We start from the raw sequence: 25823 nt of genomic DNA on the forward strand, positions 1-25823 counted from the left end.
ATCGCCTGCTGGAATTCACCATCCAGCGCAAGGTGGCAAAGGCCTGCAGTAAGGCAGCAGCCCTAGATTTCAGGAGGGCAGACTTCAATGAGCTAAGAAGAATAGTCAGGGAAGCGCTGAGGTCCCGGAGGGGAGGGGAGCCAGGTGTCCAAGAAGAGTGGTTGCTCCTTAAGGAGACGATCCTCCAAGCCCAAAGAGAGGTAATCCCAATGAGGATCAAAGGGGGCAGGAGGGCGCAAAAGTCCCCATGGCTTACCAAAAGCATCCGGGAGTGTCTCCTAGCTAAAAGGGAGGCGCACCCCCAACAGAAGGGAGGGGCCATCACCAGGGAGGACTATACTGCGGTTGCTCGGGGGTGTAGGGGGGCAGTCAGGAAAGTCAAGGTGGAGATGGAACTGGGACTGGCTTCCCAGATCAAGGACAATAAGAAGTCCCTTTTTAAATACATAGGGGACAAAAAGTAGGTTCCGGGTAATGTGGGGCCCCTGCAGGACACGTTGGGGAATTTGGTCATCACACCAGATGACAAAGCTAACGTATTTAACGATTTCTTTGCCTCCATTTTCCTGAGCAGGGACCGGAACAGCCACCCCCCCCTCTGGGCCCCCCTCAGGCCCCAGGGGAGGCACACCCAGGCCAAGGGTTAGTGAGGAACTAGTTAGGGAGCTTCTGGAGGGACTGGAAGTATTCAAATCAGCTGCTCTGGATGATTTCCACCCCTGAGTGCTGAGGGAATTAGCTGAGGTCATTGCGGGATCCCTGGCACGGCTGTACGAGCACTCGTGGTGCTCTAGTGTGGTGCCAGAGGACTGGAACAGGGCCAGTGTAGTTTCCATCTTCAAAAAGGGGAGAAAGGAGGACCCGGGAAACTATAGGCCAGTGAGTCTTACCTCAATCCTGGGGAAGCTTTTTGAGAGAATTATTCTGGTACACATCCACAAGGGGCCAGGAGGGGAGATTATGCTTAGGGGCAACCAACACGGGTTCATTAGGGGCAGGTCTTGTCAGACCAACCTGGGGGCCTTCTACGACCAGGTCACCAAATCCGTAGACGCAGGGGTAGCAGTGGACATAGTCTTCCTGGACTTTTGGAAGGCCTTCAACACTGTCTCTCACCGCGTTCTCATTAAGAAACTGGGGGACTATTGTGTCGACACCCACACAGTCAAATGGGTCGCCAACTGGCTGGAGGGCCACACCCAGAGAGTGGTGGTGGAAGGGTCGTTTTTGACCTGGAGGGACGTGGGCAGTGGGGTCCCCCAGGGCTCTGTCCTCAGGCCCGCGCTGTTCAACATCTTCATCAGCGACTTGGACAAGGGCGTAAATAGCACCCTGTTCAAATTTGCTGATGACACTAAATTGTGGGGGGATGTGGGCACGCTAGAAGAAAGGAATAGACTGCAATTGGACCTAGACAGGTTACAAGGGTGGGCGGATAAGAACAGGATGGGTTTCAACACTGATAAGTGCAAGGTGATACACCTGGGGAGGAAGAACCAGCACCATACCTATAGGCTGGGGAACTCCCTTCTCATCAGTACAGAGGCAGAAAAGGATCTTGGAGTCATCATTGATGCCAAGATGAATATATGGGCTGGCAGTGCAGGGATGCAGTCAGGAAGGCCAACTGCATGCACTTTGTCGTGCATCCACAGATGCATCTCAAGCAGGTCCAAGGAGGTGCTACTTCCCCTCTATGCGGCACCGGTCCGGCTGCAGCTGGAGTACTGCGTCCAGTTCTGGGCGCCACACTTCAAGAGGGAGGTGGACAGGATCAGGGGGCAGCAGGGCAGGCCCTACGAGGAGAGGCTACGGGACCTGAACCTGTTCAGCCTCCACAAGAGAAGGCTGAGGGGGGAATCTAGTGGCCTGTTACAAGCTAGTCAGAGCAGCAGGCACTGGGGAAGTCCCTGTTCCCCCGAGCATTACCAGGACTGACCAGGAATAACGGTCATAAGCTGGCAGAGGGTAGATTTAGGCTAGATATCAGGAGGTGCTACTTCACGGTCAGGGCGGCTAGGATCTGGAACGAACTTCCAAGAGAACTGGTGCTGGCCCCTACCCTGGGGGTCTTTAAGAGGAGGCTAGATGAACACCTTGCTGGGGTCGTTTGACCCCAGTACTCTTTCCTGCCATGGCAGGGGGTTGGACTTGATGATGTTCTCAGGTCTCTTCTGACCCTACAAACTATGAAACCTCTAAGAGAAACTGCAGCATCTGTTGCTCTAAACTATGAATCTGCTAAATGCTAGACTAGTAAAACTGCTGGATCTGGGAATTGGCCAGACAGTAATTCATGTTAGATTTGGAAACAGTTCTGTGCACTGGTTCCGGAGACAGCCTCACGTGTGAGCCTTTAGTTAAGCAGCTGACATAAGTTTTAGTATGTGTCTACACCAGAAGAGCCTCTCTGCCACTATGGCTACAACAGAATAGTTATACTGTGAATTCCCCTAGTGAAGATGTAGTGTGAGTCAATGTGAATTTTTTGCTGATACAGTTGTGCATTCTCCCTGAGCAAGATAAGCTAAGATAGGAGAAACTCCTCTTGTCAGCAAAGCAGTGTCAACAACAGAGGCTTTGTCAGAGGTGTAGCAGGGCAGCTCCATGCTGGCTGCCTTGGTGCTGATGGCAATAGTGGCTATTTTTGCATGCCACCACTCTGCCATCCCCCAAAAGATGTCACCCAGGGTTGTTAAACTGGTCACTCCCCACTGTCACACTACTGCATTTTGTTGGCTGGAGGGTCAGAATTTTTTTTCATACTCCTTGCTGATGTAGATTTGCTGGCAAAACACTGTAAGCTAGACAAAACATTTTGAAAAGGAAAGCTGCAACAATCTTCACAGGAACTGGAGGGTGGAGCACTACTGCCAAGGAGGATGAGTATGGAGAAGGCATAAGGAAGTCAGTCTGTGCGTGTACTTGACTGGAAAGCTAGCAGCAGTTGCTGTACCTCTGTAAATAGTTTTCTTAGTAAAGAGAGAGTTTAGTTTTTACCAGCATGAAGTATTTTCCTGTTACCACCCAGTAGGCAATACATTAAATGTACCACATACTTTTTGAGTGGTGTTGGCCTCACAAAATCCCTCCAGGTGGAGAGGAAGTAGGAGATGCTGTCTGGTGCATTAACCTACCCCACAGTACTGCCTGTCCAGCAAGCCTGTGCCAAGGTGTGTGCTGGCAGAAGCCAACATTGACTATGGAGTGATTTATATCCCAAAAAGTATGAAAAAGATTACTTCATACTAAACCACAAAGTGATGTCAATTTTCCTTCTTATGTAAAGTTTCTTTGTATACCATAATGTCAAAGATCTCACACTGAGCCTGTATTTGTCACTTCTTGCCTTATGATGGAAAAAAATAGCCTCCTTCTCTTCACTTGTGGCAGCAATGTCTATGAATTTCCCCATTATATTATACATTTGTCCCATCACTTTCAGGACTGCTGGCCTTCCAGAATCTAAACAGATTTAAATACTCAAATCACTCTGGTTAAAGTCAAAGTTCAGTTTCACAGGAAATCTTTTATTTGAAGCTTCTGGTTGAATCTTGCTGCCATCTCTCCAGATCTGTGCTAACTGAGCTTATACTAAGTTTTGCAAATATTGACAAATTAAACATTGCAATGGTTATGACTCTTCTTACAGTAAGTCTCAATAATATCTGATTCCTCTTTTAGTTAGCTACCATTTTAGAAGGTAATTTGTGGCAAAAACTAACTTGACCTTAAACCAAAAGGTTTTCCTCTATTTCTCCTTCTGTTTTAGTTTATTAATTCTATGGATTTGATTGCTTACAGAGTATACTGAGTGTCAACACTTCTCCTCTATACCCAGATAGACTCTTATCCTGTAATACTATCTACTTAGGTAAATCCTTATAAAGCAGTGGTTCTCAGTAGGTTCACACTCTTAATTTTCATTCATTTTTTTTACTACAAAAAATAAGAGACCAATTTTGCTATTGCAAATAACTCAGAAAGACCTCGACATGTCAAAACGTTTTTAATCCTGTGGATTCCTACCTAACATTTCTGGGTTTATCTTGTGAATCATGTTTGCATGCCTCATTGTGCTAACACTACATGATACCCCACAGCACCCTTGAAAGTATCTCATGGTACCTGAGCTGAGAATCGCTGCCCTAAACACTACTGTTTTCAGTGGATCTGCAGACTGGTGCAATGGACAGCTAACATAGTTGTTACTGCAGGGCTGAAGCCTTCTTTAGCTTCCTATTGTTTGCACAAGTTATATATTGTATATGCAACAACAGGAGAAAAATAAGGGGCAGGTGAAAGAAAGACAATTCAAATCTTAATTTATAAAAAGATATTTAACAGGCTTAGGAACAGGTTTAGTACCTGAAATAATTTTCAAGGTATTTGTTTGGTACTAACCAAATTTCAGGTTGATGCTCTCCTTTTAAATAAATACGTCTGTGCTGAAAAGAAAGTTCCCATGGAATACCAGTCAACAGAAAAAAAGTCCTGTCTACCTACAGATCTAAGGTTTGTCTTGAAGAAAATGCTCAACAGCTTGTCTTTCATCAAATATGGGTTGTTTTTTAACTTTTATTGGAACAACCTGAAACTGTTAGGGATTCCCCATATACCATTTCATCTGACCCACGGAGTTGACTTTTTTTTTTTTTAAACTAAATGGGTTACACTTTAGTTAAAATTCAGAGTCTTCTGTTGTGTGTATTTAATGTCATTCTGTCACTTCAGGCCTGATCTAGTCCACTGAAATCAAGAGAAAGACTAGCTTTGACTAATGAGCAACTTTACAGTACAGGGACATTCTAGACTTGGTTGTTCTTTAGGCTACCTTCTCGTGGTACTTGCTTGATTTAACTGATATGTTAATACTTTCTGTTGTTATTTATGTTCAAACTTAAAGAAAGAACAATTCATTTTTCTTAAGGTTTCTGTATATATTTATGGAAAAAAACAGAATTTGGTTCACAAAATAATGTCAATTAAAATTCAAACCAGATTACTCAACATGAAAGCTGTTTTTTAGTTCAGTGATAACCACTTGACAAACCAGCATTCTCTCACAGTACAGGAGGTAGTGTATAACAGGCAACATGCAATAATAATTAGTTGTCACCCATTCTACAAAGCAAGTTGGAAGCAGCATTTCTAATGCAACTTTGTTTTGCACAATAAGACAAGCCACTCAATGAGCAGCTGTTGCACAACTTCTCAGCTCAAATCAAAGGGAATAACGTTTTGGGCCCAAACGGAGACCTCAGTTAGATGGCTATGATTTCATTCCAGCCAGTGGAGTTACAGCCATTTATTTACTCCAGATCTGAAGTAGACGATATATTATTTCATTATCTGAAAATGAAGCCTGAACCAGTTCTTTTGAAAAAATGTCTTTGCTGGGTATATGTGAAGCACAGATCATTTTGTGGACAAGAGAATCTGCAAGTAAAAGTAGCTAAACATGCAGGTGTAAATTGTTTCTGACATATGCACTGAACTGATTGTACCCACTTGTATTTCAGTGTTAGAAGTGTCTGAGTGCAGCTGTGCATCTCTTTTCTGCACTATGTTTATGGGCAGGCCACAGTCTAATTCATACAAACTGGCCAGCATCAGGTGTCACGCAGCACAGTCTGATGAAAAACATATGTCTGAGGAGGTAAAAAGAAAAATCCAGCCATATTACAGTTTTGACTTAGTCATGACATTGTGAAAGGAAAAAAAAAGACCAGTCTCTCCCTCCTTCTCTCTGCTCCTGCCAACAAAGAACTGCTTGTTTCACTTACTTCCCAGAAACAGCATTAGCCTTCCAACAAGGTCAGCAAAAATGCTGCTTTTCACTTCAGGGTGCATTTCATTCCAAAAATCTGTAAAGTATTAGACAAAAAAGTTGTACTATCCCATTGAACACAGGGCCCTTTATTCAGATTTCTAGGCTGAGAATAATCATGCAGAAATTTCTCAACAGTTTCAACTAATATGCCGGGAGTCTGCAATCTACACATTTAGCAATGCTTTTCTGGGTTCACTGCTTCAAGCTTAAAACAATCTAATCTGCAGGTGCAACATCAAAACTGGGAATTAACACAAATTTTTTCAACAGGTTGGTTATTAACGGGCTGGGCAGTCAAACTCTTCCCTTTAACAGTAACTGCATAAATACCAAAAGTAGAAACTTTTCTCTAGTGCAGCATGTCTTAAAGGATCTTGTCTGACCAGAAATACACCTTAAATCCTTCATTAGTAATATTAGTAATACTAATTATAACAATTACTTAAAAACAGCAACTATGAAAAAGGCTTAATTAACCATTCTCTGCTATGGCAGTCAGTTTGGACAATGAAAAGCAAGAAGCCAATTCCACTTCCCGGTTTTCTGCACTTGCCCAGTCCTACAATGTTTGCCTTGGTAGCCCTGAAAGTGAATACTTACAGCCAAATATTCTTTGGCTTTTATTTAAACAGAAAAAAGATTAGAAAAAAAATAAAGTGTCATTTAACCAGATCAGTCTTTACCACATTGGATATATATGCTAGATTTTACTCTAGAGGAGAGACATTTTAGACTTGAGGCACCCCTTGTTAGATTCAAGGCACCGCTGGGAAAATGCCAGATCTTACTTTTTACTCATTTTTTGACTACAGAAAAATACTAAAGCAATTCTTCTCTTTCAAAGACCTAAAAAAGACCCCAGCATTCCTGGTTCAAGTTAAATCATAATCCCCCAGCATGCTTTCCAGCCCTGGGCTGGGCTGGGCTGTGCTTCAGAGGGCAGGGCTGGCCCCACCTCTCTATTCCCCAACTCGAGCAGTGAGGGCTGGTTGACAAGGGACTGGGGTGGGCACGCCCAACTGGGAACGCCCCCCGGAGGCAAACCCCAGCTGAGGTCAGGGAGGCAAGTTAAACACCCCTTCCCTTGGTCAAATATACTGCTGGCTGTGACTGTGCATGACAAATCCCAGAGGCACCTGGAAGCAGGAAGAGGAAGTAATGGGCAACTCTGCAGAGTCCTGCTGCTGTAATTCTGAACTGCAAATCCCAGACACCTTTGGGGCAGCAGGAAGAAATGAACACACAGCCAGAGAGCACTGCTCGAGCCCCACCCGCCGCTTCTGGCCTGAGCCACTGCAGGCATGGGCTACATTTCCTGAATCAAAGGCAAATGTCTGTTCACTTCTGTTTCAATGTAATCTCTGCAGTTTAGACTAACCTGCAAAGACTGAATTGATTCAGCCCCAGGGGTTTTGACTGTCTGTACCTTACCCAATAGTTCAGAATGTTTTTAACACGATAGATTTCTATCTGAAATTCCTGGGTTTATCTTGTGAATCAAGTTTATGCACCTCATCGTGCTAACACTACATGGCACCCCACAGCCACCTTGAAGGACCTCAAGGCATCCTAGGATCCTGGTTAAAGATCATTGTGCTATATAGCAAGTTGCTAATTTAAAAGTGTCCTGCAAGGCACTTGGCTTCCAATCACTTTACCTGATGCTGAAGTAAATTCCTGCTAGTAACCATGGTTCTATTAGTTGCTTCTCTGTACAAAGTGAATATATTCCTCCATTTTCTCTTTGCTAAATCCACCTGATTAAAGCCTCCAAGAGGCAATTAATTTCAAACAAGTTGAAAAAGTTCATTCCCAGACACTGGGTGGCAAAAGCCCTATTTCCATGTAGTTTGCACTTTCTTCCAGAAACTGTTCCAACTCTCATATAAATTATATTCCATTAGTCAGAAACAGCTCCTAAAATTATTTCTCTCAACCACATCTGAATCCTGTCAGCCCCTTTCAGGATATCCAATCATTAAAAATGGCTTGAAACAGGAAGCTTTTCCACACTGCAGGTGCTACATGGATACAGCCTACGTGGGGAAAAACAAGCATCCCTTTCAACGTTACACACTTCTAGCCAGATTCAAACAAATGAAGTCTGGCTAATCACAGACAATTCCAAAACACCAAACATTATGCTGGCTATCACTGAAATGCAGCTTTTCTGCTTTATATCTTGGGAGTTTGTGTACCCTTATCTCTAGAGACTCACATTACTAATGTGAACAAATTGCATTTTATCTTCTTCAAACAATAGCAGTCACACCTCTTATTACAGCAGGATATGGAAACTTCAGTTCATTCATTTATTACCGCTATTTAAAATTATTACAACTTTTTATTAGTTGGACTTCCTGGCTCTTACAAAATGAAGGGAGGAATAAAGTGCCATAACACATTACTACAAGGACCACACTACATTACCATGAGCTCTGTAGTGGCAGGCAAAACCCTTTAGTTCACACATGTATTTCTATAACACAAGCAGCTGACTGTATATGCTGACCTCCATGTTAACATTTACCCTTTATTCATGTAGGCTAGGGACAGATATTCAAAAAATCTGAGCCTGAATTGATTCAATCTTTGCAGGTTAGTGTAACCTGTGTAGACTGAACTGATTTGCAGGTGAACAAACATTCACTTTTAATTCCAAAATGCAGGCACAAGCCTGCAGTAGCTCAGGCTAGAAGATGGGGATGGGTGGGAGGTATGTTGAGGGGGGTGGTGCTTGAGCAAGCCCTCCCTTTCCTTCCACAGCAGCTGCAAGGCTGGAGGAAAGCTGACCTGGTGGAGGCATGGCCAGGCCCTGGCAGGCTGCTAAGTTTGATTGTGGAGGGGTTTCTCCCAGGATACTGAAAGAGGGCAGAGGGGGATTAAACTCCCCTAATCTCCCCTTTCGGGCATGGGGACCCCAGCCAGGGTCTGCCCAGCTGTCCCACCCTGCTCCCAAGGTGGGGGTGGGCATAGCCCCACAGCCCCAGCCCTCCAGCTGCGGGCAAGGCAGGTAGATGGTAGTGCCATAGTCTAGATCAGAGGTGTCCATGTCCAACCTTTTTGAATGTGGGGCCGGATCATGAACTTTTTATCACCCAGTGGGCGAGTGAGCCATATTCAAAGACCTCACAGGAAGTGGCATCACATCATCCCCCCCAAACAAAAGTAGTGTTTACTTTAGTTTCCCATCACAGTACCTTGGGCCTCAGAAAACAGCTTGGAGAGCCACATGGCAGCCCGCGGGCTGTATGTTGGACAAGCCTAACCTAGATCATAGCTCTGGCTATGCCTCTACACCTGCTGCTGGAGTGGAGGGGGGCGAATGCCTGATGGGCTGCTGCACTCCACCTAGGCAGACTACTTCAGCTGCAGTCCCCTGGTGGAAAGGGGAGGGAGAGAAATAAACCCCTTCCCTGCTCCCTTTGCCTCAGGGGGCCATGCCAGCTGGTGTCTAGCTACTCCCCCGCTCCTGGCTAGAGAGTACGGGGATGGGGCCAGCCCTGCTCTTTGGAGCAGACAGCCCAGCCTAGCCCAAGGCTGCAGAGCATGCTGAGATGCTGAGGGACTGGTCTTATTTAAACCAGGAAGGGGTCTGGGACAGAAGTTCCATAAACTTGTTTGATCCAAATCAGTTAAGTCTGCTACTACATTCAACCAGGTTTATCTTAAACCAATTTCAGCCATTTTGAAACAGGTTTATATGCACCGAACTTTTGTTCTGTTGCATGTTTAAATCAGTTTCTGACCACTTAAACTGGTTTATGTGCAACTTCTGTCCCTACTCCCAGTGTCTTAACACCCTAAGACTAGTGTTAAGATGCTGAAACTATATTGCTCATATTACCAGCTTCATACGTGTTTGTAGACTCTGATGAAAGACAAAATCATTTTTATGGTAAATAGTCCTCTCACTTCATAGTGAAATTCAAGTGCTTTCTTTCATTGGAATTCAGCACAGGCAAGCAGTCTAATGGTTACAGTATAGGATTAGGTGTTAGGGTAGATATGAAATACAGAAGTTCTGGTTCTGTTCCTAACCACTGCCCATTTGCCTTTGTTATATTTGTGAGTTACTTTAGGTCTGATTTCCAAGCACACTGAACTATAGTTTCATCATCAATGAAATGGAGATAATGTTACTTCTGTCCCGCAAAGGAGTGTTATGACATTTTATTATATTTTAATTCTACACAGTGCTTGAAATAGGTGAAAAATATTACCCAAATGCAAGCAGAAGCATATATACAGCCTCCCACCTATAATGGTTCCCTATTAAAAGTATAACTCTACATTCTGAAATTCTGTTATCTAATATTCAGATGTAATACCTGTTCTGTTTATCAGTATCAGTCTCATTTGCTAAGTAAAATTTGAGAGGAATTATATCAGCATCTCCAAGCTGGCATGAGCATCAGTTTCACAAGGCCCATTTGTTGGCAGGATGTGCAGTTGTCCATTTCCATCTTCCTATCAGCCCAACCCACCTCACCTCTGCTTACTCACAGCACTTCTGCTCACCTTCCAGTCACTTTTCCTAAATTCTCTGTCTGCTTGATTCCAAAGGATTAGCTGACCTCCCTAACTGGTTGCCACTAGCAGATAACCAATGGCAGCGGTTTCATATGAATAATAATATAAAGCATTGCTATAGTATTTCAGAGCCCCATTTACCTCATTGTTTCTATATTAATTAATCCTTACAAAGTATGTGAGGAATATATCAGTATCTCACTAAACAAATGTAAAAGACACCTTTTTTTGCAGACAGGGTTAGCTAGGCACCTTTTCTGCAGATCAGGGAGTAATTCACAAGTTTGGGGAACCAAAAAAGGCCAGGTACAGACTACACATTTACTGGTATGAGTGATCCGAAACTGGCCTATATCCATAACAGAACAGACGTTCGGCACACAAAACTAGTCTATACCCGTAACAGAAGAGAAGTTCAGCATACAGACTGGGTTAAAAATGATGGTTCCCAGTCTAAGATTTGGCCTCTCCCTCCCCCAACAAAAGAGTGAATGTGTATTCTGTTTGCTACTGATCTAGATTATGCTGCTTACAGAAAACCATGCAACTTAGACTGATTTTGCCTCTGGCTTTTGGAATGTCTGTATCTAAGCCATAGTTAGTATTTTAAGAGAAAAAAATGACATGGGAGCCAACGTAGAGCAAGGTTGTCTGAACGCTGACACAGAAACTGAGGGTCACAGCCTTGCTTTAGATCCCCCTGGCTGACTGCTTCATCTCGCTAACACTTCTGACCTGCCACTCAGCTTGTACACTAGAGCAGGTTTTGCACTTGCACCCATCAATCACATTTCAGGGCAAAGATTGCTGAGGCATACAGGCTGTCTGGCATGCCAGGGTGGAAAATGCCAAGGGGGGAGGTCAGGTAGGAATTCCATTTCTGGTACTGCTGCTGTTAGATTGCCAACAATAAAGAAAGAGGCAGGAGGTTGCTGCTCTGCAGTACCTGCTATATGGGAGCCTACTACTGTGTCTGCTATTGTACTAGTTTATTTCAAGTAATTGCACATTTTACCAATCCTCTCCCATTTAACCAAAAGTCTTCGACCACAACAGAAAACTATCAAAGCTTCCCAAAACATTTAGCTAAGGGACCCACCTGTCACATACCCGCTTTCTAGGAAAAGGCTAATAGAACAACTGGGTCTTGGAGCAGGCACTGAAATTCATAAAACCAGGGATGTCAGACCAAGATAAAAAAAAATCTAGATGTAATAATCGTGGAAAGAGACTGAGGCTGTCATTCAGAACAGAAGTGTGTGAGTGGGACCAACTTGTTACTTGTAGATTTTGAGGAAAGCCAAGTCTCGAACATTATGGAACTTTGCTGATTAAAGCTGTCATGTCTCACTGTAGCCAGCGTAGATCATAGAGGACAGGTATAATGCATTCCCTTTAGGAAATACCCATTAGGACAGCGGTGCTCAACCTTTTGGCACTGTGGGCTAGATGAATAGTGTGGGGCCAGTCTGCAGGTTGGCTCTCACATTGGTTGGCATATGAGGTTGAGCCCCACATCACTTCAGCCTGGCCCTACCTACACCCAATCTAGCACACATCAGGTCACACTATCCAGCCTGCTGACTCTCCATGGGTCTGGAAATTTGGCAGTAGAGGAGCAGCCATCATACCCCCCACTGCCAAATTTTCAAACCCATGGGGACCCTGACAGGCTGGATAACATGGCTCCATGGGCCAAACCTGGCCCACAAACAAGAGTGAAGCACCCCTGATTTAGAAAAGGGCTGTGAAACTTCTGAAGAGCCAGGAGCTGAATGCTGCACAAGCCTCCTGATGCAGTGCCCCCCTCCACCATACAAGCATCCCATTGCCTCACTCCCAGGGGACAGAGAGCCCAGAGACCCCCACCAGCAGCAGCCACTGAAGCAGTGGAGGGGGTAACACTCAGGTGGGAATCCACAGGCCACAATATAACTCTTCACAAGCCATGAATTGGACTGCTCTGATCGGGAAGATGGCAGCCACATTCACACTAGCTCTATTTTCAGAACACCGATAAAGTGAGGTCCAGATGCAAGAAATCACCATAAACCAGGTTTAAAATAATAAAGGCAACAATTGCTATGGGGAGATTTACATCTGTGAAGAAAAATTCTGAGCAGCCAGTTGGGGAAATCAATCAATATCCCTGTGCATCTGCTAACAAACAGGGAGCATATCCCTCACAGAGGAGGTTGCTAATACAATTTCTGTCATGCCTAAGTGGCTTCCTGCCGTGCTTTAAAAACACCTTCACCTTATCAGGGCTGGGCTTCATCCAGATATTATTCATATCCCAGTCGCAGAGTGGGCAAGCTGTTTCACAACATTGACCAGTGTTATACAGGCCACTGTTCAACAGGAGGGGTTATAGAAGAGATAGCTGAGGAGGCTCTCGTGATAAAGTTCTCTGGACTGATGAGTAATTGTCCAAAACACCGTTCTGAATTCTATCATAAAAATAAAAAGGAAATATGCTATTCAGGAACAACTGGCACCATAGCCATCTCCTCACTTCCTCTGTTGAAAGCTATTACAATAGTAAGAAAGGCTAAGAAAATGAGGGTGGTTGTACAGAGAAATTTAGGAGCATTTTGACTTAACCCAATTCTACCAGGAGTCAAAAACAAACAAAATAATATTGCTGTATGCAGTCACTGATTATAAATAACATGCCTATAAAATAGCATTCATTCTTAAATTTCTTATACCCCATGGCTTCCTTACTGTTCAAGGGTGATCAAAAATCAATAGATTCTTTGCCCAAATACTAGAGAGCTGGTATGAGCAAACTGAACCCCTAATTTCTGCAGAGTATGTTATGGCATTAATGCCATAGCTTCATATAGCAGTGGTGCTTATGTTGACTTCCTCATCAACAGGAATCCCGGTTTTCCCTGATTAAAAAAAAAAAATCATAAATTCTCTTGTGAGAATAAAAATTGAGATAAAAATTGCAAATTCTCTAATAAAACCCCCAAAATCCGTGATTAAAACTAAAGACCCCCCCACAGACCTGCTGGTGTCCCTCACTCCTCACCCATAGCCCCTGGCCCTGCCGGTGCCTCTCACTTCACCCCCCGCCCATAGTCCCCACAGCCCCTACTCCCCCAGCCCTGCTGGAGGGGGCCCCCAGCTGCCAGGGCTATGGGGCCAGGGACACTGTTCTGCAGCCCCCTGCCCCCATCAGGAAGCAGTGGCTGCTGCAACAGAGCAGAGATTAGCTCCCCCCTACTGCCTGCAGACTGGGGGGGGGAGGGGGAAAGGGGTGGTTCCCCACTCTTGGGAGGCAGGGGGACCCATGCACCCCAGATCCGTGCATGGGGTGGGGATGGGGGTGGGCACAGGCTGTGCACTGCAGGATCCCACCCTGCTTTCCTCTCTCTGGGCCTCTGCAGCAGGGTGTGACCTAGTGCTGCAGGGCTGTGAGCTGCCATGCAGGAAAGGTGCAGGGCTGCTTGCCACCACCACCTTCGCACTGCCCTGGCGACGCGCCCCTTGCGTGAGCAGCTGCAGTGAGGATTCCATAATGTTCGAGACTCAGGCTGACACGCATGCAGGGGATGCATTGCCAGGGCAGCACAGAGCTCGCAGTAGTGAGCAGCTGCTCTGCGCAGCCATGCTGTGCCCTGCACTGCTGGGTCACGCCTGCTGGGCTGCCAAGGCCCCAGAGTAGGGCAGCAGGGCTGGAGCCACAGTGCACAGCCCGCACCCACTCCCATCCCCCTGCACACAGACCTGCAGGGTGTCGGTCCCCCCTGCATGGAGTCCCCCCTAGGACTGCACACAGCAGCAAGGAGCCAGCCCCACCCCCTCCCACCTCCTGGATGAGGCGCCCACAGCCCCATCCTGCTCCCAGCTGGGACCCTGCAGCTGTGCATTACAGCCCCGGGCCCCTAGCCCCAAGCACTGCCCAGCTGGGTAGCAGCCCCAGCTTGGGGGGGAGGGGGCGGCACTATGCCAGCCTGCAGAGAGCATATTGCAAAACTGCAAAATCTGTGGGTTTCTCTGGTAAAATGATAAATCCACATTTGCCTCTGGTAAAATCCAGTTTACTCCATATTTCCCATGGGAAATGGAAAACCCGGATCCGCGCTCATTAAGAATTACACGGAGAAAAGTAGGACACAGCAGCTTTCACCGATCACTGCCAACTAGCAACATACACTGAGATTTATGGTAGATGGACAGCTGAAAAAACCCCACATATTTCACTTTCAACAGGAAATAGAGGAAGAAAAGACTACACGCAGTAACAGAACTTCAAACACCGTACAGGAGTAACTTAACAGGAAATCCAAGGCATACATCAAACAAAAGGTCTGAAAACATCCCTGGGAAGTTATGACTTAGTGAACTGTACAAGCAGCTGATTGATGGGCTATTCCATCAGCCAGTCTCTCCTGGAGAGAGCCCTTCCAGCGCCCTTCAGATTCACATTGACAAAAGTTCCAAAGCCGGAGCGGCTCAGCGCCACTTAGGAATTCTACCCTTATAGATTCAAAACTATTCATGTACGAGAAATAGTTTTTATCTGGAGAGCACTGTGGAAGCTAGGAGTCCTAGGGAAGTGGTCATCTTCTACCGAGGATAAACTGATGTCTTAATTTTAACTGGACTATTCTGAACCTTGTAAGCCGGGGTGGGCAAAGTCTGGCCCATGGGTTGGATCAAGCTGGCAGTGGACTCCATTTCCCAGCAGCCCCTGCCCACAGGGCTGGGGCCAGTTTCCATGGAGATCCCAGCAGCAGCAGTCCTGCTTCATAGCACAGGGCTGGGATTTCTGTGGAGACTGGCCCCCACAGTGCTGGCAGGCAGCAGTGGTGCCAGCCTCTTCTTGGGGAGCGGGGGGTGTGCTGTGGCTGGGAGCAGGGTGGGCTCAGCTGCTGCCGCCTGCACAGGGTGGGCAGTAGTGGCAGCACTGGGAGGAGTGGCTATGGGGAGGCTATGGGGAATTCTGGGGCAGCTATAGCCAGAGATGATCCCAGCAGGGCATGAGGCCCAGGGTCCTCATCCCTGTCCCATAGCACACTTACACCGGGGAGCGAATGCACACCGGATGCAGTGGGATGGGTGGTGGCTGCAACAAGCAAAGAGCCGTCTAACCACCAGACGGGAAGATGGGCTAAACTACAGCTGTGGCCTCTCTGCCCAGCTCTGCAGAGCCCCACAAAGCATGGGGCCCAGGGCAGTTGCCCCAATTTGTGCCCCCCACCCAGAGACAGTCCTGGCTATAGCCCCTTCCCCCTCTCAAGCCCCTCCCTAGCGCTGCCCCTGCTGGTAGGGCATGTGGCAGGGCAGGGAGCTGCTCCAGAGCTGGGCTGGGATCTTGCAGCAGTGATATCATGATCCAGAGCCAGGGCAGAGCTGCGATCTGCAGCCTGCATGGTCTGGGCAGGGGTATGCAGGCAGCAGATTGACTCTGCCCTGACTTCAGACCATGCTGTCACCAATGCAAGAATCTGGGGCAGAGCCTTGATAGCCTTGATATGCTGCCTGCACAACCCTGCCCAGAGCATGCAGGATGCAGATTGCAGGTCTGTCCCACCTCTGGACCATGCTGTCACTGTCATAAGATCCCAGCCCGGCTCTGGAGCAGCTCCGCACCCTGCTGCGTGCCCTGCCAGCATTGCTGAAGCCGGTCTCCATGGAAGCCCTGGCTTTGTGCTACCACAGTGCAGCTGCTGCAGTCTCTATGGAAACTGGCCCCCAGCCATGCAGGCAGAGGCTGCTAGGAAATGGAGTCCTGCCACCAGCCAGATCTGCCATTTTGCCCACCCCTGCTTGTAAGCAATATTTCTTGGATGATAAAACGATTCTGAAAATATATTTCTGGTTTGTGCCAGGGTGGTCCAAATTCTAAGTGGAGGCTGAATGCCCTGGAGGCCACACCAGCAGGAGCTGCACAGCTGTGGGCCTTTCAGTCCCCATAACATACAGATACCCCACTCCCAACACTGCATGGGCCATTTCCCCCACCATTATATCACATAACCATGTGGTTCCTCCCCCCCCTACTAGACTGCATGCACTTCCTCGTTGTGCACTGCACAGGATCACCCTCAGCTCTTTGACCTGAACTGTGCAAGGCTATACTGCACTTGCTTGCCCTACCCCATTGCAGTCAGAGTGATGGTTGGGGGAGCAATAGCTGAGCAAAGGCTTGAGGGCCACAACTTAACCTGTTACGGGCTGCCTGTGGCCTAGTTTATGTAATAGCAGAAAACAAATGACAATGTATTGTGTCAGAATTGTTGTGATTCTTGTCTTGAACAGGGTCAAAGAGGTTAGGGGAAGCCCATGCTCCAATACCTGAACCTCATGAAATGCAGTGTAATCTTTCAATAACTCCTTTTCAAATTCCTTTGACAATTTTAAAAGGTAACTGAATAGCACCATTTGTTGTGGTTCATTATGAGATCTCTAAACATTTGTGGAAGGATGAATGAAAACATGTTAAACAAGATATTAAAAGACAGAAAGAGAGTCTTGCTTTATATTCCACACCCATTTAGGGTCTGTAGTAAAGCTGCATCCTTAAACTGAAAGTATAAAGATGCATGCTCAGAGGTATGAGCAGTTCCACTAACTTCTTTGCAATGAGGCCTAATTTGCTGTTAGCATTTTTCTAAGCAGATGCTACTGAGACTTAGAAACACAAACTGAGTTATATAAAAAAAAAAAACAAAAAACGAAGCAAATACTTGGACTTGGGTATGCTTTCATTACTTCCAAAACAAAACAACTGGATAATAATGAACCTTAACATTTAATTAAGGCCAGATTATCCTCAACAGCTTGATTACAGGCTGGACATGATCACCCAAATGGTTTCAGGCAGGTAGCCCTAAATAAGGCAACGTAAAAATCTACATGACTGTGTATATTGCACAGGCACAGTATATATGTCATACCAAGTGGAGACCTGATGATCTATCAGTGTTCAATTAATTTCTTGCAGACATGAATTAAACTTTCTCCTAAGGGTCTGTTTTTTCTTTAGCACAAAACAATCCATAGAAACCTTCTTATTCCAGTGACTGCCATTAAAGCCACTGTAGAACAATGTTTCTTTACAACCCTGAATTTGACATATTTATGCGTGGGTTACTCTTTATATCAATGTTCCATTCATAAATTGTTTATAAAAACATTTATAAATGGAATAGTAGCTATAACATGTATTACAGACATGAGCTATTGATCTGCTGGAGTTTGTAACACTCCATAATGATTAACCATCTATTAGTAATTTATTAACCTTTCACAAGCCATTTAGAAATAGATCCTAAAAATCAAGTACGATCTCTATGAGCTGTGCACACAAGTTAATATTACTAATTCACGTAAGTAAAATGTACTTAACAAGAAAGGCATACAAAGTCTATACAAAGATGGATGCTAACTGATAAGAGAAGGCTCTCCGGTCCTCCCAAAAGTATCATAATGCATAGGTTTAAGGGAGACTGACTCCATTTTAGTCCACTTTATTAATTTTTTTCTTCAGGCACCTGGGGATGAGCACAGATTCATACAGGTCAGGTTAAATAGAAAATAGATCCATATGCAGATCCAGCATTAAGCAAAATCACATGTATCTAATGTTTCTGAAAAGACAGTACTATGCTTCCCTCCTTCAGGAGAAAGGTCATTTCCTCTGTTCCACTTCTAGCAGAAAGGCCTTCATCTCAGAAGGCTTCACTTACTAAAATAGTCCACTTCTTTGTATGGTCAGAAACTAATACTTTTGGAGAATTGAATGAGAGGGGGATTTAAAATTGACAGTATCTCAACATTTGTTAGCCAACAACACTGATTTAAAGATCTAGGGTTCATATTCTGTTCTCACCCAACTACTTTAGTGGATCTTCATGGATATAACTGAAAGCAGAAATCTCATCTAACTTCATACAAGTCAGCGGTAGAAGTCTACTATAAACAAGATACCACAGAGAGAAATACCTTCTGATTTCTGTATTACATATCATTTAAAAAAAACAGAACTGGTAAAAGTTATAAGAAGCCTTCATAAATTTACCAGAATCAGAAAAACAAGAGTAGAAAAGAAAAAACCCACATTCCTTAATATAAATCTGTGAATTTTAATGAACTTTCACTATAGGTTTTTCTACCTTCTCAGCCACACACATATTAGGATGTGGCATCAATTTGGAACACTATTTACTTTTGATATAATGTTTAAAAGTGCCTTTCAATACTTCCCAGCAAACATAGTTGAGGGAAGGTTATACTAATGCAACAAGTTGTACGGAACAGACTATATTTTCCATCTCATCACAAGCCTAGCAAGAAAAACACATATGTTAGTCATTGGAAGTGCAGACCAGGACTCAGACCTGGAATATTTAAAAACCTTCCTAGTAGGTGGCACATCTTCAAAAGAAAAATATATCTTTTAATTTCTACAGTACAGAAAAATGCTCGGGCAACAGACAGAGGTATAGACTGCTTTTACTAAAGGGTTCTGAACCAACCACTACCAGAAGGGTGGTTTAACTTGCTATCCAGTTTTCATTTTTCCTGTGATGTCTGGTAGATGTTGGCACAATAGCTTCTGGCTCAGGGGCCTGAGCACTATTCCAACAAAAGGATCACTTAAATGTCTAACGTGAACTCAGTAGAGAAGGTTTTAGGGTAACACTGGCAATATGACAAAATAGCAAAACGATGTGTCACTTTCTTTTGGCAAAAATAATTTAAAAAATAGAGTGATCATGATAAGGAACTGGAAACTGGTCCTGTGCACTTTGAACTGTCACATACAGTAGCCAGAGGATACTGTTGCAGATAAGATGAAAGTTTAAATGTTTTTTTAAACCACAATCTTGCAATCTTTGTGAATATGAACAGTTTTTGCTCTACTAAAACGGAATTATTTTTATTTTTGTTTATAAATAAAGTGATGCTGCAGGTCTTATTTTCCAAGTCAACACCCTTTTCTCATTAAGGTTTTTAACTTGTACATTTCAGTGGTTTGGATCAATGCCAGAAACTGTGATGCAGCAGAGCTTATGACAGAAAACTAAAATAATACTGTGTAGCCACAAGTACTCCCAGACCATCCCTCCAATAAGTAATAGGACCAAAAAAGGCCCAACAACTTGGGCTGAGGAATCATCTTGCACAAATGACCCCTTTGATTAAGTAAACATTAGACACTGTGGAAATTTCTTACTACTTGTATTGTGGTAGAGCCTAGTAACCCCAGTCATGAACAGAGGGAAGATGCCACAGCGCTAGGTGCTGCACAAACTTGGAAGAAATATGTGGTCCCTCCTGTGAAATGGTATGTGGGGTAGGGGTTGCTAAATAAATGTAACGTGTACCTGAGGCAATTCAAGGGCATATTCACAGGTATCAAAGTCAGTGGAAAGGCTTCATTGATAAAATGTGACACATACTGTCATTTCCTCAGGTCCTAGTCCCTTCGAGAATAACTTGTTATTAAAACCAGATGGGTCAGAACACCACCTGGCTTTTATTTCTAATTCCTCTCATCTACATCTAGAACTTGCCCCACAAACTTTAAGGTGCCTTTGTTTTGAGGGTTTTTTCCCCTCCGTCTAAACAATTATTTACCAGCACTGGAGGGATACCTGGCTTTAAACAGTTGTGGTAATGGGTTTCTTCCCTTTTTTAATGTATAGGAAATAAAGTTGCCAACATCAGATGAGATGTTAGACTGAGCAAAGAATAACTTTTTATCTTTGAGTCTGTATTTTAACATTGTTATAAACAGAGTGAACTACAGGCAGCTGTAATTCGAAATAGCTACATGTTGCTATTGCTATGTAGTAAAGTACACCCCAGCCTTTTGGAGCTGACTCAGGTTTCATCTTCAGACATCCATTCTTGCAATACATCTGCTACTGTCCAGTGATTCATACAGCATAACTAACAGCTTTGTATTGTAAATACCGAAGCAATCACAGTTGTTGAGGGGGAAAAAGCAAATGGAAAGAGCATAGGGGATGGTTTGCCTCATGGGCTGGTCATAAGTAAAGTATTCTTCAAAAACCCAGCATAAAAGTAACTATATACAAAACTATATCGTTCATATTGCTTCCACAGTTGACTGTTGGCAGTCTTAAGACTCCTTCCAGCTGAACTATATTGAAAATACTACTATCTAGGCCTTTAGGGTGCTCTAGAAGGATGGCCAATCTGCATCACACGTGCCATGACAGTCTCCTTGTATGGCACATGGAGACTAGGGAGAGAACAGGCAGCAGAGTGACAAATGGGGGGGAGCAGAAAGCAGAACAGCAGACAAGCCAGAGGAAGAGGATTAGAGACACACTTAGGAAGGGGATGGGGCATATTTTGTGGCATTCCTGCCAAAAAGTCTGGCCCCAATTGCTCTAAGGAAAGGTGAAATACAAGTTAAATAATTAATCTGAATTCAGTCAAATAAAGAAGGGATTTTTTTCCCCCTATTCATTCCAACAAGGAAGGAATTTTTGTTCCCCCCTCCCCCATTTCCTTCTTTTGACTTTTCAGAACCATTCTGGTTTCATTTGCAAAGGCCCAGATTCAGCAAAATCAAGGAAACTTAAATATGTGTTCAAATTAAAACATGTACTTAGCTGCTCTGCTAAACCCAGGATATTTAAGTACCCAAATTATCTAGTGAAAGTCCTGAGATGATGTGCATTTTAACTAAAACATTCTTATTCATTGCTTTGTATCTTAGTGTCAATCGGTTTGATATTTTCAAAACAAAAATATATAACTATGCATAAAGTAGCACATAAATGGCACATAACTACCTTTGACCTGAGCGAGAAGAAGAAAGGCTCAAGACAAATACCATTCTAGCATTTTGTACAGGGTAATTTTATAGCACATGTGCACTAAAAAATAGAGGGCGAATATATTTTTGCATCCTTGATAACACAACAGTGACTTAACATGCTGGTTCCAAAATACAACACCTCCTGAAGATATCAGAACCATATCTTTAATAGCACTGTTCCTGGCTCCTAACACTATAAAAAGAGAAATTATCAATAGAAGATGTGGGGATATGCTGTCTGGCCTGGTGATGGAATCACTGAGGTTTATTATTATGTACACTAAAGCAAAAAGTACTCTGGGAAATGATGATAATAGAGCCAGCGCTAAGCTTTTTCAGGTAGGACATAACACCCAGTACTCACCAAGATTTGGCTGGGACATTGCCATTGATCTCTGTGGCATTGGTGTGGAAGTGGCTGTAGAATGATGGTTCATGTGATTCAGTGCCTGATTCATAGTCTTTCGAGGGTCTTGCCATGTTGTAATTTTTTCTATATGACTGCAAAATGGGAAAGAAAGGGAAAGTCATTTAAAAAGAAATACACAAGTATTCTATACATATGATCAAAACATAGATTCCATAAAGAGGAAACAATAATTTCTCAGATCTTTTATGTATTCAGACTTATAATTTAACCTCAACACATTTGTAAACACCTAATGGTGAAATGGTGTCATTCACAATGATGTCAACAGTTCTCCTTCACTTCCAGATCACTCTGCAGGTTATTTAATTATCTGTGCTTACTGTTTACATTTTTCTGTTTGGATCTATCCTAGTGGAAAAAAAGAAACAGATTTTTTTTTTTAAATCACATTATGTAACTAGAAAAGTCCAACTTATGCTCTCTCACCCATGTTACCTCTCCAACCTAAATCACATTAAATATTAGATTCTTGCATTCTCTCTAAAATTTCCAGTCAAATAGCTATAAACAATGTTAAGTTTTCTGGTGGTAAAAATGCATCTTTTTGACAGTGAAGAATAGTAGTACCAAGATATTTTTCAGGGAACGTTTTTCATTGGAACTACGAATTTTCTTTGTGATGCATAACAATTTAGATGAATGTTCATCGGGAAAAAATATCCATATTTAAGTGGTAAAGAATAGGGAGAAGAAAGAGACAACTTAAATGAGACATCCAATACCCTAGCGACTAGGGCACTCACCAAGGACGTGGGACGTTATGGTTCCAGGTTCCTGATCCTCTACATCCCACATTCTAAGCAAGTGCCTGACCACCAGGCTAGCTGCTATTTCAGAGTGGGTCCATATCCCTTTTGTTTTGGGAAAAACTTACAAAAATCCCAGGTTCATCACCATGTGGAGCAGAAACAGGAACATTTTTGAAACCCTGAAAACTTAACTTGATTCTCACTGAGCTTAGTCCAAAACCTTTTCTCCCTACTGTGTTGCTTTTTTGACACTGGGTATAAACAGATGTTGCCAAATGAAGTGGATCAGCTATGATAGGATGTCTCCCTTCACAGCTGATCTGTTTCATTGGATGAAAAATATCACCCATTGTCCTACTTTGGGCACAGGCCTGATCCTGCGAGATAACAGGCAACATGTTCCCCACTTAGAAATGTGTCTCAGAGATTCCCCAGGGTCCAAATTTTCTTTAAGGGGCGTTTCCCACTTGCAGAGATGAACTCCAGGCAATTGCTAAGGCACGTCTCTAGGTTGGGAACTCCCTCTTTCCCTGCTTACATAGATGCACCAAGGAGATTATCTGGGGCAAATATCTCTAAGAGGGGAAAGCCATGCAGGCACTCCTGGGGCCTGAGGGGCCTGATCCTGCATGTGATTTCTCAGGGTACACAGGATTGGGCACCCCAGGAGCGCCTGCCCAGGGTGGCTGGAGACCACAGGCAATACACTGAAGCTATTAACACATTTTGGTGGCCACAAATTTTGGGCATCTGTGGCAAATACAAGGAGTATGGAAGGCTGTTTGCTTTTGTGCCACCATAAAAATCTTTATGGTGGTGCAAACGTAACATCTGTTTCCACCATGCCATTATTATTACCTCCACCCCCCCAGGCTCTAACTCCAGATGCTACCCCCTTTCAATTAGTAAGTAGGAGAGGTGGAAGGCAAATTTCAGCCTCTTCTGATGTGACCACCCTCTCCAGACACTCCAAAGTCTGTAGGTGAAACTGCCAGAAATCATGTAAGCTGCACACAAAGCAAAGCACAAAACAACAAAATAAAAACTTTAAAAAATGGGGAAAAAAAATTGTGATGATACTTTTACATGCCTGTTACCAGTTTATTTTACTTTAATTTCATATTTAACCTACTTCCTGCACATCTCACTTGCAAGCTCATCTCAAACTCCCATCCTCTGTGTAGGTAAGTCACTGCCTTTCTTCAGACCTCAATAATTTCTTCTTTGCTTTATTCCATATTTAGCAATAAACCTCAATCTCTTCCCACTTTTCCCAATTGCCACCTCTTTCTATCCTCCCCTCAGTGTAAGTCTTTATCACCATTTACATGTTTTTCTTTTCTTCCATTTATTCTTGTTACTTTTCTTTCTATCAGGATGAATCTTTGTACCTTGTTCAGTAAAATAATCTCTTCCTAGCTCACCCCCAACTCTATAGCGTTAGGTTACATTCTAGCTGAAAGATGCTGTTATTAATATAAATTAAACTTTACTCTCTAGTGTATACGTCCAATTTACACTTAAATGAAATGAAGGGAAACAATGTCAATAGCAATTCTATTTAAAGTCCCACAGTTCAATTTGAATTGGCATCTTAAATAAAAAGATTATATTTAATCATGGTTGTGCATTTGAGAAATGTGCTGCCCTTGAATGAATAAGCATGTTTGGAAATTACTAAAAATGCTTCTTTAAACAGATGCTTTATTGCAAAGCTATTTTACAAATCTCTAAAATGTAGGCAAGATGTAAAAAATAAAACCCAATAAACCTGGGTACAACTTTAAAAACTGGAAGCATAAATTCCTAGTAGAAAATGTGATGTATAAATTAAGGTATTTGTGAAGCCCGCCGCATTAGATAACCTGTCAGAATATGCCCAGGAATCTTTAACAACAAAAAAGTGAAACCTTAAACTGCAAATGCTAGGTATGCACAATAAGCAATAACAGGAAGGACTCCTAACAACAACAACAACTACAAATACAAAAGAATACCAAAATGGCCAACTTGGAAATTCTCCTTTGTTATCCAAGTTCCTTTCAGTGTTAGCATTCTTGCATTTCAATTGTTTCCTGCAAGCAATGGACATTAACCAACTAAGCAAAACAGTAACTTTTTTTCAGAAACTAAAAGCAGAGATCATGGGCAGAGTGGCATTGTGAGTAGTGACAACTGATTTGTAAGTTTATTTTATTTTATATACATGTATGTATAAAAAAGCACCTAATCCAGACTCTAGGCCCTTTAGACATAGTTAAAATAAGACTCGTCTAAGAAATAAGCTAGAAGCTTTTACTTATCCCTACTTGGGAAAACTATCAAGAAATGAAGTCAAACCAAAAGAGTGGTCCAGTTCACCTATAAATATCAGCCTTCCTTGTGCCCCTCCTTTCCTCAACAGCCTGGGTAAATAGATGGGCCTTGCTATAAGACCTGAGCTCAACAAATCTGGGCTATTTCAGGCTTTGTGGGTAGGCAGTAAACTCCAATGTTAAGAGCACCTGGAAAAACACACCCAGGCCACAGCTCTTTTGCTAATAAAATTAAAAAAAATAAAAATAAAAAAAAAATCAGGGCACTTCAGATGAGTCTCTGCTGCTGGCAACTCTGGCCATGTAGGCCAGGCAATGAGCCAGTCTCTAAGGCAGGATTTTTGTTTCATTTTGCTTGTTTGCTTGTGCTTAAGGATTTTAAGATCAAAACCAACTCCATCAAGAATGCAAAAGGAAGGCAACACAGATCCCAGAATATGCAGGGTGGTCACTGGTCCTGTTTAATACCAGACTGTCTTGTTTTAAGGCCTTTGTCCCCGTCCATTTCTGAATGAGGAATGCACTGCAAAAAGTCCTGTTTTTCAGTTCGTTGGTGGAAATACACATCAGTCATTTGTCCTCATGATTCTATTGGCTGTACCTAGAGCTAGGGTGGTACACAGCCAGGAAGAACAGGGTTCTGAGCCAGCCAGGGAGGGAGGTGGATGATCCTGGTGCCCCCACCCCTTGCTGCTGATTGGTCAAAGAGGTAGAGAGCTCTTCCCCTCACCGCTAATTGGTCGGGAGTGCCAGTGGTCCCACCCTTCAGCAAGTGGATATTCTGTATGCTGGGGATGTGTCAGGGGCCACCCTAAGAGTGTGTCATGCCCCCTTTGATGTATTACACTTAAGTGGACAGCCATACTTTTCACCAGCTGCTGTAATCAATGGCCTAGGAGAGGTCTTTTCCAGTCCTATGTTTAAAGCATAGTGGCATGTGGAGTAGGCCTCTGCAAAGCGGCTAGTATCTGCATTGGATTTGGCCGATTTGGGGCCAGTGATTCGATTTGGTGATTTGAATCACTGTCCTGAATCAATTTGGCTGAACCTCTGAATTACATAGGCCCATCCGCAACCCTCTCTGCCAGCCCCAGCAATGGCTGACCCACCTGCCCCAGCTCCCAGGCACTTTGGGAAAGAAAAAAAA

At 43.7% G+C, this 25823-nt stretch overlaps 1 protein-coding gene across 1 annotated transcript in view; it reads right to left on the reverse strand.

Annotated features, from left to right (window-relative positions):
- Positions 1–25823, reverse strand: part of WWTR1 (WW domain containing transcription regulator 1) — a 120925-nt gene that overhangs the window by 23427 nt on the left and 71675 nt on the right. Inside the window, exon 2 of the mRNA XM_019532575.1 lies at positions 21547–21683. Within this exon, the coding sequence (XP_019388120.1) occupies positions 21547–21683 (137 nt within the window). The remainder of the gene's footprint in view (positions 1–21546; positions 21684–25823) is intronic.

This window comes from Crocodylus porosus, unplaced genomic scaffold (assembly GCF_001723895.1).
Source record: "Crocodylus porosus isolate Cpor-Errol unplaced genomic scaffold, CroPor_comp1, whole genome shotgun sequence".
Classification (NCBI taxonomy): domain Eukaryota; kingdom Metazoa; phylum Chordata; order Crocodylia; family Crocodylidae; genus Crocodylus; species Crocodylus porosus.